The sequence below is a fragment of the Rhea americana genome, unplaced genomic scaffold (genome assembly GCF_003343005.1).
Source record: "Rhea americana isolate MKP2758 unplaced genomic scaffold, rheAme1 scaffold_314, whole genome shotgun sequence".
Classification (NCBI taxonomy): Eukaryota; Metazoa; Chordata; class Aves; order Rheiformes; family Rheidae; genus Rhea; species Rhea americana.
The window spans coordinates 621757-634310 of NW_028186440.1; the positions used below are offsets into that span (position 1 = coordinate 621757).

At 35.3% G+C, this 12554-nt stretch overlaps 1 protein-coding gene across 1 annotated transcript in view; it reads right to left on the reverse strand.

Moving 5' to 3' along the window:
• MRE11 (MRE11 double strand break repair nuclease) overlaps positions 1-12554 on the reverse strand; it is a 28541-nt gene that overhangs the window by 2355 nt on the left and 13632 nt on the right. The window contains 9 exon segments of the mRNA XM_085310258.1: positions 412-490; positions 895-962; positions 1437-1492; positions 4281-4358; positions 5285-5501; positions 6107-6169; positions 7993-8166; positions 10654-10757; positions 12157-12283. Of these exon segments, the coding sequence (XP_085166384.1) occupies positions 412-490; positions 895-962; positions 1437-1492; positions 4281-4358; positions 5285-5501; positions 6107-6169; positions 7993-8166; positions 10654-10757; positions 12157-12283 (966 nt within the window).

Below are 12554 nucleotides of genomic sequence, written 5' to 3' on the forward strand. Positions count from 1 at the left end.
TTTTTTTAAAAGTATTCACATGATTTGCAATAATTAAGAACCCTAGGAAACTAACCATTTTTAAATGGAAAAAGTAAAATTCTTCCTTTCAGCAAGAATAAAATACATGAATAAATCAAAGGACATAGCATGCACTAGTCTAACCTATTGCACACTTTTCAGGAATGACAACTAAATATCAAGAACTAAGGCTGAAAAAAAAAAAAAAGACTAGGTATTTTCTTGGTGCCTTATTTTTGATGATTATGCATATGTTTTAATTAAAACTGGTTGTAATAATGTAGTGCTGTTAATAAAAATAAAAAACAAAAAAACCCACAAAAAACTTAGGCTTTATTCAAATAGCTGTAAAACAGCAAACTAAAGAAACTTCCAAGAACTAGGGAAACTGAAGACCACTGWATCACATACCTCATCTGAGTCAAAATCAACTCCTCTAGATATTTGGCTTTGTGAACACCTTTTACTCAGTGAAGATGGAGTTGATAACCTTGAAATATACAAAGAGTAGGAGGGGAAAATAAAAAGTTACCAAGTGCAGTTCTCAAATACCAGGCATTTCAGCAACTTTCCCTTTAAGGTAGCTCTTGTCCACCAATACAGAGATTAAGAATAAATAGAAATAATCAGCAGAATGATCCAAATTTTTAAACATGCTTATGAATTCTGAAACTCTGTCCTAGGTATCTTAAGCAGTAGACCAACCTATTGTCATATAAAGATCATCCACATCAGTAGGTAACAAAAGGTTATCTAAGTTCTGTAAATGCTTAGGATTTTTTTTTTAAAAAACAAATAATTTTTTCCAGTTAGTGAACCAGATCCCCAGATTCTGCTGATTACTGATCAGAAATAAGGCAGTCATAGTGGACCTAACAAAATAAATGTACCAACCTTTGATTTGCTTTGGAAGAAGGAACAACTGAAACTTCTTCTATATCAGAGTCAACATCTATAATATCCTGAAAAAAGAGACCACAAACTTGTTTCATTCTTGCAGAGATATAGTACATAAAATTCTAAAGTACAGTGCTTTTTTTTTTTTTTTTGAACTAAATACCTACTTAGTTATAATACACTGTTCATAGGGCTCCAGGCTGGAACTGTACAACRTGCAGCTACAGCATAACACAAATTTTGCTCTCTATCTTGTAAATATCCAAAAAACACTCATGTATATACTCTCTGTATCTTAGATTATGGACTCTCCACAAGGAAGACATGGTCTTTGTATTTTTTTTTCTAAAAGACCCACTACACCGAAAACAAAACAAAAACAAAACTATARAATAGCATGTAGAACCTTACTGCCGCAACCAATAGCTTGGGAACTTGTGCTGGTTTAGGCTAAAGTTTTGACCAGATATTTATTCTCAAATCAGAAGGCAGCAAAAGACAGCAGTTATGCAGGTTCACTCATGCAAGAAGCTTCTCACCTCTGAGTAAGACTTAGATGAATTCCAGGAGGGTTGTGGTTTCAAACTCCTAAAGGCTAGAGTAAAACAAAGGTAATATTTTTAAAGTACTCACATAACAAAATGCAAAAAGTGTTATGCAGGTCTTTTCACACAAAAACCTGTTTAGCAGGCATTTCTTCTGTAGAGGACTTAAAACAAACAAAAAAACCGCAAACATTAAAACTGGAAAAAAAAAAAAAAAAAAAAAAAAAGACAAACAAAGGTCCTTGGCAGATAAAGCATAAATTAAGCTCTTCCTGAATCCTCCAAGCATTAGCAGGTACTTGCCAAACTGACTGAAAAACCTACAGAAACTGTGATTAAGATGAAAAGAGAGTATTAATGTAATTGGTTTTCCTGTATATCTATCATTTAGTTTACACATTCACATATCTGTTAAACTTGATGATTTCTATGCAGTATTTTAGATCATTTACTGAGGCTTTTAAATGTTATTTTTGTAATATATGTCAAAGAAAATGAACAATTATATCCTATTGCCACAAGAGGTAGAACAAAATGTGTCAGGAACATCTGACTGGAACCGGGAATAAACAATATCTTACTGTACAGTATATACAGTTCCTTAAGAAACAAGCATAGAAAGAATGTGACTTAATAACCTTTGTTCTATGTAGAATATTTTCAGTGGTCAAAAAGTTTAAACTTGACTGATTTTTAAAAGTTTAGTAAATTTTAATACAAATTYGCTTAGTCTTATACTGTAGCAAATTTTAGGAACACCAATTTGTACTAGGGGAGAAAAACTTGCATGCTACTTAGGCCGCATACCTGAAAGCAGCCCTCCCTTGCTACAGGGCACAGGCTCTGAAGAAAGAGCATAAATAATCCAAGTATAACAGAAAAATACTGCTTAYAAACCTATACTCAAATCCCAGACAAAATACCCAAAGGTAGATAAGGTAGATTGAGCTTTGTTTAAACTAATCAAACTCTGGAAGAAAAAACAAAAAAACAAAAAAACAAACAAAACAAAACAAAACAAAAGCATCACCAACTTGCTAACAACCCATTTAAGGGATGTTTTAGTTAAATTCTCATCATAATACTATTGCAATGCCACCCCCCCTATTTTTATTTTTATTTATTTGTTTATTTATTTGGGGGAAACTGCATATGAAGGTTAGGCACTTCTCCTTCCAAGCACAGGATACCTGATTGTAGCTTGATTAAAGCCAGGACTGAAAGGTCTTGGAAACCATAAGTCTGTCTACATACCTGTTTCTCCAGCTAAAGTTTAGTTYAGTATTTCAGTTTGACAGCTTCACAGTCAGACTTCTGAAGATATTCTTTTGGACATGCTAATAATTGCAGTCAAGAAAGCAAACGGGCATATGAATGTTGTTGTGTAGGAAGGTAGTAAAAGTTGAGAGCYGCAGTGCCAAACCTCTGCAGCACACACGTGGAGCAAGAAGAACCATGGCAGCTGCATATAGAAGGGTCAGCAATGAATTGAGGAGGAGCAAGAAGCTGTTGCCCTGACGTGTTCAGGATTAGGGATTTTAGCCTGTATGATATGTAGTTCAAGAACATAAACAGCTTGACTTGCCGTTACCCTCAAATGTGTAAGACTAATCTACAGATGCCTAGTCTGCATTTAAAGAAGTCCAAGTGCCTGTATAGAAAGGGCACCATATACAATATGTAAAACAGAGCACACTGAAGAGAAGTTCAAGCAATTCCTTCTTTTTGTCCAACCAAGTATCATAGCTTTGCCTCACAGCCTATAYTGTACATAATCAACTTTTAAGAGAGCTCTGTTATAAACTCCCTGTTAACAAAGAGTTATTTAAACTGGACTTGCTAAAGGAAATTTTAGGAAACTATTTAAACTGGGCTTGCTAAATTATGATAAGAGTTTAAAAGTTTTACAAAAGTTATTTTGTAGCAGCAGTTACTTTGAGAATAAGCTAATCATTTGCAGCAATGAAGTAGAATAAAACACCCATTGGCTCCAAATCAGCAATACAACACACCTATAAATAGCCCTGATGACAATAACTGAACAGTATCAACACCACAGGAGTGCAGCTTGTCAGGAGACTTAGATTAATATCAGCTTCAGGCAATTGAGACTATAACTTCAAATTATCCAAAAGCCGCAGTATTTTCCTAAAGAGATTTTTCAAGTTAATATATATACTTTTACTAATAAGCAAGGAGGTCATTTAAAGACTAGAGGATAAAGGTAACTTCCAAATGCAACTGATCTTATGAAGCAACGAGTGAATTTGAGTTTCCTTTTTTTGCATCGAGTCATTCAAGATTTATACAAGCAAATAACACCTGAACCCAAACCCACATCTCCCAATCTTTCTCTTCAATTTTTGCTACATTCTCTTCAATTTTTCTTACACTATGAAAAAGAAACAGATCTGTGTTTACCATTTGTATTCTACAAATCCCAGTCTTCTCTCACATTCATCTTRATCACATCCAGCTAGCCTCCCCCCTTATAGTAACAAAAGAATTTTTCATAATGCAAGAACCTGCTGGTCATACATTGGTATCTTCAGAGGTGAAGGACATTCTGGTTGCATTTTATTACCTCTTGTCAGATATGTGACCAGATCAGCTGATTAGAGTGAAATGTCACTCCTATATTTTATGAAGTCTAGTCAATGAGATTTAGTGAACTGTATCTCTTGCACACTGTTTCCCCATTTCATTATAGCCAAAAGAATCTCTCACAGCTCAATCTGACTAATAGAAATAAATACAATTAAGAGACTTCACCATAAAATAGACAGTTTCATTACAATTTGAGAAAGTAGATTAGAGAAATGGAGATTGTAGACATACCATCCACGATAGACATGTTCTTAGCAGGCACAGGCTTGTACGTTCTGCTACTAGTAGCTGATTCTTGGCTAGTGTTTCCTGTAGGAATAATAAACAGCATGCAGTCCTGTTCAGAGTTGTTTTTTCTTTAGTCTGTCATTACCAAGTGGGAATTCACTTAAAAAATGTACATTCTTCTTCACTCCTTCCCTTCCTTCTTTCCTGAAGTTCATGTCTTCCCGCATGCTGAAGGCCTGCTTTTGGTCAAGCTCCAGATATGCAGCCTTGTATCACATGTAYCCCCAGGTATGACTAGATCACAGCTATGCTGGAACATATGCTTACAAAAATAGTTTCAAGGCACAAAGCAATCCATTCTTAAGAGGACCATCTTTGTTTCAGCTCATCCTGTTCTTAGATCTCTCACTTAGACTTTTGTGCATCTTACTGAGACAACTCAAAGGAATCTATTGCAAGACCCCAAATTACTTACTTTATTTTTTTTTAAAGTAAGCCTCCATAACAGAAGTAGCACAATCACTGTAAAGCACRTAACTACATACAGCCAAGGAGCAATTTAATTCATTTTGCTGAGGAAACACTCCCCCCCCATTTTCTCAGTTGCCAGCAACAATGAAGTCACATGTAAACTGTGTTAGGATAGAACCAATCTGTATCTCCTCTTTATATTGACAAGATGCATACCATTGCATTACCATTAGCAGTAAGAAAGGTATATTCATGCACTTCATAGTACAGACCTTCCCAGCAAYGCATTTCTTATACCTCATAAGCCTGCTAAGTTTCCCTAGCAGGGAAGGAAGATATTATTAAACTGTGAAAAAGTCACAACTTAAGCTTTGTATGGCAGTCAACTGTATATTGTATAGTACCAAAAATATTTGTGCAGAATTTTTCAATAGGAGTTCTTAAGCRTGTGCACTTTATGGAACCATCAGATGAGAACCCTTCTTTTAAAGGAAAAGGTCAGTAACTGCATGACAAAGAATGAGATTATTTCTTACCTCTTCCCCTTTGAGATGATCTTCTTGCTGTTGAATTTTGTCCTCTTGCACCTCTTGCCCTACCTCTTCCCCTACCCCTTCCTCGGCTCATTGTTGAAGGAAGGTTGTCATCTGAATCCCCAGTGGYTTTTATCCCAATATCCATGAGTTCTTCATCACTGGAGGCTGAGGCAAGAATTGCATCTTCGGATCTGTGGGCTCTAGCTCTGGTCATTGCCTAAAAGGGAACAGTAAGTGCTATAGGAAAAGAATCTTAAAAGATGAAACGCAGCAGTGTTAAATCCTAGTAGGAATATATATATTAAAAAAAAATCAGGCTTAGAAGACCCTAATCCACGGCTTTACAGAAGTCAAAGAAATCTGTCAAAAACTGGGGTCAAGTATTCATCTTATTTGATTTTGATGTATGTATGTGAAGCGGTTACCTAATGTCTCATACATAATGGAGATGGTTAATAAAGTATGGTCAGTGAAGCTTACTGAAGAATTTAGACCATTTTATGCCAGATATATACACTTACTCAGATGAAGCACCCTCTAGGCTCCACTGATTAGATCTTCAYTGATGACCTCAGCTCAAAGTAAGGACTACTGGACATTCAGGCTCACAAAAGAATTTACACAAGAAAAGAGACTTTAAAGCCAAATCAAGCAGTAGCTTAGGCACATATTATACCAAGAATGATCAAAAGCCATGCTAATCTTTCCTAGGCAGATAAGCACTTTTTCCTCAAGAACCATGTTCAGGTACWACTAAGTGACTTCATTTATATGTCAAAGTCAAGATTTCATTCTTCAATCTGCATTCATAACTMAAAGTACCTCACGGACTTCCTCATCCTCTTCTTCAGTATTCTTTCTTCTACTCTCCCTGAATCTTCGCACCTGAATTAAAAAAAAAAATCCCATCAAAATAGTAGTTTATTTCATACAAGTCTCAAAACACAAGAAAAGCAAGAAGTCTTGATCTCTGAAATATAACTTCAAGCTCARTTGACTTGTTTCTGGAAATCTAAACAAAGCACCGTGAGTGTAGATTTGTTTTAAATGGAAGCAGAACAGCAATTATTTTTCAAGGAAGGTTTTGAAGAGACCAACCGCTCCCAGATATCCAATACATTCTACTACTTTGGGAGATACAGAAAGGCTCTAACTACTCTGCTATCAAAAATTTCAAATGATAAGTACAAAGTATCTTGAATCAACTCCAGAATGCCCTAGTAAAATGTCAAAGTAAATACAAATGTCTAGAGCTCAGAGAGGCYCAAAAGTTGCAATACTCGCTTAAAATAAATAAATAAATAAAAATTTCCTCCTTCCCAAACCTCAAGTGGCTGCCCAAGCTAGAGGAGAACATAAGTGCAGTAACAGTATAACTGTTTGTTTARAGCCTCTTCCTTCCTACTTATTTTCCATACTTACATTATGGGCTGTTTAAGACTCTCACRTTAGTGTGAACTCACTGGTAACTACATCATTGGGGGGGGGAGGAACCTTGGTACATGATGAAAAGTAGGCGCCATTACGCTCAAGAGAAGCAAAATGTAGGTAATTAAGTATTAAGGGACAGTGAAATACGAGTAACTAGAAAAGAGGAGGTTGAGATGAAGAGGCAAGTTAAAAGGAAATGAAATTGCAAGGAAGCAAACATTGCAATGTATGTATAACCAGAAGTTCAACTTTTCAAGGGGAAAAGATATGAGGGGGGAAAACGCAAGAAGATGAAATTAATCCAAAAAACAAAACAAAAACCTCTCAAGTGGCATAGAAAACTTGCAGGCACTGATTATTTATGGTATCTTTCAATCCCTCATGAATTAAAACACAGGCAAGAAGATAAGTGCAATCTTTCCCCCTCTCCCCTACACACTCAAGGATATTCTTTACACAGTGCACAGTTAAGCTGCAGAACTCCTTGGCATACCATTCTTGAATATAACTTTACATGGGCTCAAGCAAAAACTCAAGAAGTTAATGGAGAAATCTGCTAAGTGTTACTATATGMACAGAAACCAGATTTGGCTCCAAATGACCTTGAGCTGCAAGCAGTTAGAAGGTAGTATATCACTTGAAGAGAATGTCTTTATGCTTGCCCTGTTCATGTACTCTTTCCTAAGCCATTATGAAAAAGTTAAGAACAGATTAATTTAAGCACATGCAGTTGAAGACGGCACACCGGTCTTGATGGACCTTTGGTCTAAGCTGGTATGAGATTCTTAGAGATACTAAGATTCTTACTTTTAAGAAGTGTGCTCTAATAGGAAAATATTAGCATATCACATATGCTTATATCATCATATTACATGTTTTTATCTAGGGTAAGAAAGATACTAAGAGTTAACCAGATGATGATATAATTTGTCCATTTAGTCTCTGTCCTTCAGGGCAAGATTATTAGAGTGAATGGGTGTTTGTACTTATGATTATTTAGTGTAACAGCTAGAGGGCAAATTCTAAGTATACGTGTATACATGCCTCTCAGGATTGGCAGAKCTTTTTTATCCATATGTGTGTGCAAATAAAGTGGGAATCAGTATAAAYGTAACAAAAAACATGGTTGTAATACAAGCTTTTAAACTACCCGTTTAAACTTGATCACCGTCACATTAATTAATTCCAGGACAAAGGTGACTGACTACAGACAAGTGTGCTTTTCTACTATCTGTCTTGAACTCTTTTAAAGAATTAAGATTTACAGTATATACTACCTCCTCATCTATTTTTTCCTCCTCTGCATCAGTGCGACGCTCCTTAAGAAACCTCTGTGTTTTTTCTAGTTGAAATTTCACCAACTCTTCTATAGCATCTTTTTCTTCTTTGTCCACAAACTCCTGCACTGCTTCTCCCATTCCTCTTTCAGTTAGAAGTGAAAGCTGTACTTTCTTTAAAAAAGAGGGAAAATTGTTAAGAAGCATCTACAATCACAAAAAACAAGCAACATGCCTGCTGTATCTGGTAAATAATACATTAAGTTTGTTCCAGAAAAAGTAATATGCATTGAAGATTTSAGAGAATAGCAGAGCTAAAAGCAAACAGATATAGTTACAACCCTCTTGCTATTAGCATGATATACTTAACAATGTTTTCCAGATTAGTCAAAAAAAATTCATAAAAAGTAAAGAAATTACAATGTTTATGAATTACAATTTACATATGTAAAATAATTTGTCTTGAAGGTATTACTGAGAAAGGTAAGAAAGTAAACTGTACTCTTTTCTAGTTCTCCTCTTTTCTTTAAACCAAAGTAAGATTAACTTGCAGAGAAGTAAAAAAAACTACAAAAAAAAAAAAAAAAAAAAAAAAAAAAAAAAAAAAAAAAAAAAAAAAAAAAAAAAAAAGCTCTTAAAAACAGACACTGAATTATTAATGATGGACTATAAAGAAAAGACAACTTGCTTAGAATTACTGTAAAATTCTAATATCAAAAAGTGGCAGTTTCAGAACAGTGAAAATTTTTATTATGAAKCATCAAGAGCTATTCAACAGAAGTCTGCTCTACTGACATGCAGTTCTGTAAAYACCAGTAGTTGTTACTTGTTTATCTAGATATTACTACAGATATCATGCTGTCAAAGTAGTAGAAGCTACTTGTGTTCTTTCTCTGTCATTCTCTCTTCTCTCCTCCACCYTCCTTCCCCAATAGAATAAGGAAAAAATGCATGGATTTCTTTCTCAAAACATGGATACTCATATTTGAATTGCATTCTGTTTTGTTTGTAAACTACATTAATTTCTTGGTAATAAGCATTATATATGCTTAAAGGTTTTAGATCCTTCTAGATGTCCCCTATGAACTCTTTTGTGAGCAGCATCAGGAGACTAAAGCCATCTCAGGTGGCAGAGGCAGGGGAAAGCTCAGCAGAGGAATTCTATAGCTATCACAAAAACAAGAAGTTAACAAAAAATAATAAAAYGACCATCACAAAAGAATGACTGATTGTAATGACAATTTTAATGATGACTTCCAGCAGTAAGTTTTCTTCCAAAGGGAAACACACTAAAGAGATGAACAGCAGTGATTTTAATTCCCAGGCCTCAGTTTACCAGCAACAGTGGAACTGAACAGGGTCTGATATTTGTTAGCTATCTTTAGTCTAATATTTGTTGAACATCCAGCTACAGCCCTGTGGCACCTAGGGATCCAACAAGGACTGTTTAGTTTCCCTGATCAGAGAAGATTAGGTGTTTAGAGAACCTGATGCATAATCTTTGATAGCACAGCTTAAGATAAGGTAAATGTTTAAGGTAGATGATCTTTACCATCATTTTGGGACACAATATGCTTTTTTCTCTTCATTACTAGTGTTAACTTAAAAATGTATTAACCTCCTACTGCAAGCCTTGCTGGAACACTGATAGATTCTTCAACATCTTTATAGATGCTAATCAGCTGAAGCAGGCTTCAGAAATGGGGGGACCAGTAATTGAGTTGTTTATATGGGAATGTACGAACAAGGTGAGAGGATGGTGTAAGAAGACTGCAGATTATATGCAGTGCCCTCTGCTTGACATTGCTTCCCTTCCCAAGGAAATTAGGGGTAGCACRTTTGAACAAATGCCTGGGCTCCCTTTAATATTCAGAAGGCAAACTAGCACCTCCAGGGCATGATTCATCCCAACCAGATACAGGCACCTGATGTGTCTAAGGTTAGGCAAGAGTAATCCCATCCTAAACATATATATCTTTGGGAATCCRTATTCTAATGATTTTCTACAAAGCAGGTACTGAAGTAGTTTGAGTTATGCTTGGTCATCTAGATCATGTATTTGGGTGTCCTGACTCACTGATTATTATTATTTTTTACCCAAGGCCTTGCAGCACTGGTGTGAGGACAAGGGGATAAATCAAGCTTAACAAAAAGGTGGGCAGAAAGCAAAATAAGCATTTTTGTCTTCCTCTTACTCCCTCCATTTTAAATATAATGTGGAACTGCAGTATGTCTGAGGACACAGTTTGTGGACAAAGTACTGTAAGATAACAAGTTACTTCAAGTGAGCTGGTAACAGTAACCGGTATGGCCATGTGCTGAGCCTAAACTAAGTTATGGTAGCTCTCAGAGAATGCTACCTCGCATCTTCCTCCTGTAAGAGCAGGACACATCATTTAGTACAGGGTAGATACTACAAGTTCATATGAAGAGTTTTTATGACAAAAGAGCATGCATTCACATATCCTACACACAAGGACTACTTGTTAACCTAAGACATACACTTTATACAGGAATACAGATACATTTATAGAGGAAATAGGTTATACCCCTGGGTGTAATAAAAACTTTTCAGACCACATTACTTTCATTAAGGAACACATGCAAAGATGATCAAAACATGATATACCACAAACAAATTCGTAAAAGATACAAAGATACCTTCTCTGCTGTCTGAAAATATTGCTTAACAAGGTCCTCCACCCTCAGTGTTGTCCCCTCAGAAGCAGGTCTGCTAACCAGTTTTCCAAAATTAACATCATTGTCTAGAACAGAAAAGCATTTTGGCACTATCAYCCACTGTTTATGTAAAAGTAAGAGTTAGCAGCTTTTAATTACTATCACCCCACTGACGATAACAGGAAAAAATATTAATATAGGCCTATTAGGAATTGTGGTCTCTTTTATACATAGAGGTTTATTATTAAAACCATAGTCTAATGTACTGAMAGAGATAAATATAACAGGTGCAATAATTGTATAAGACAGAACTGCATCTCTAGTAGATACCAAAAATAAAGTTCTTCAAACTCTCAAACTAGCCATCTAGCTTGTATAAAGGCTTCTGAAGYTGAGATGCATATTAAGTAGACAAATGAAAATGCATTTGACCCAATACAATGAGAATTGTGGTAGCTATCCCATATTCTGAATGTGTTAATAAGATTATGCAACTAATAAAAAATAAATAAGCAAGCCAAGAATAAAACAACAATATTCAAAAAAAGTAAAAACCTCATTAAGTGCAGTTTTTATTTGTAATATGTAATGTTTTGAACTTCATAGAAATGACAGTGTAAGAAAACACTGCCAATGGAAGCAGAGCACATAAAATGCACTAATGTGCTATATTAACAGTTCTTCAGATCAGCACAGTATGTTCTTATGCAAGCTGCATTTTCATTAGTGACTACCTTTAGGGCAAAATTGTCAACATTTATTAACCATTTCTTAAAAATTCTAGGCACAGGGAGAAGCATTACAACATCTATTATTTATTTTGCAGAAATGCTTGAAYAGAGACTATCTAGAGTAAGCTAAAAAACAGCATCTCATATACATGATTAGTTATGGCAAGCAAAATGCTATTGCACATTGGGACTGTTTGTTTGTCTTTTAATGAAAAAGTCTCTCAGGCACATCCCCTCTATTGGTATTTTAGGCATAAACTAATTATTTCGTGTATCAATAACWTGAAAAAAAAAGATGAAAAAAGCATAACACTCCTCTTTTTTCCTACAAGGTGCCCCAAAATCAAAYATCTCATGCTGAAAATCCCAGAAATGAGATGTTTAATGCCCTTCATGGTAATTGTCATAGAATCAGAATAATTCAGTTTGAAAGAGATTCCTGCCTATAGGGGGCTATATGCAGTACTGCAGGCAACTCATTAAGATTAGAGGACAAAATAGGAATTATTTATGAACTACTTCTGATATTTGATGCTGCATCAAATATCAAAATTTAAGACAAAACCAAGAAATAGAAGCGGAATACTTGTGCAATATTTATACTTGAGTAAGATTACACCTTTACTCTTTCTATAAGAAATGAGATGGCAAGACACCAAGCTTTTGCAACAGTGGAGTAACAAAAAAATGAAAAGGGTGGGGGGAATGAATATTAAGGAAAGCCAATGATGTTTAGCCTTTCCTTTGTAATTACCATTCTTCTCTTTTTGCTCACGATGCCTGAAAAAGTGTATGATGTCTTTTGGGTTAGCTATCCTATCCACATACTTCTGGCTAAAACGATGGACACTGAATGGTTCAAAGCCTCCTGTATAATCAACCTAAGAGAGGAAAGGAGAAATTTAAAGATGAAACAAACAGAAACAAAGAAGCCACGTAGACCAAGATTATTTTGTTACCCTTCAAAGGCAAAAATAAAAAAAAAAAAATGGGATCAGTGCTGTACTATACTACGTAGAATAGTTAATAAAGGCCCAGATTCCTAACTTCTTCCCAGCTTGTTTCCTTTCCTAGCCTTCAGGAAAGGTTTCATATATTATATTACAAACAAACACAAGAATATGACCAAAAAAGCCACCCCCCCCCAAAAAA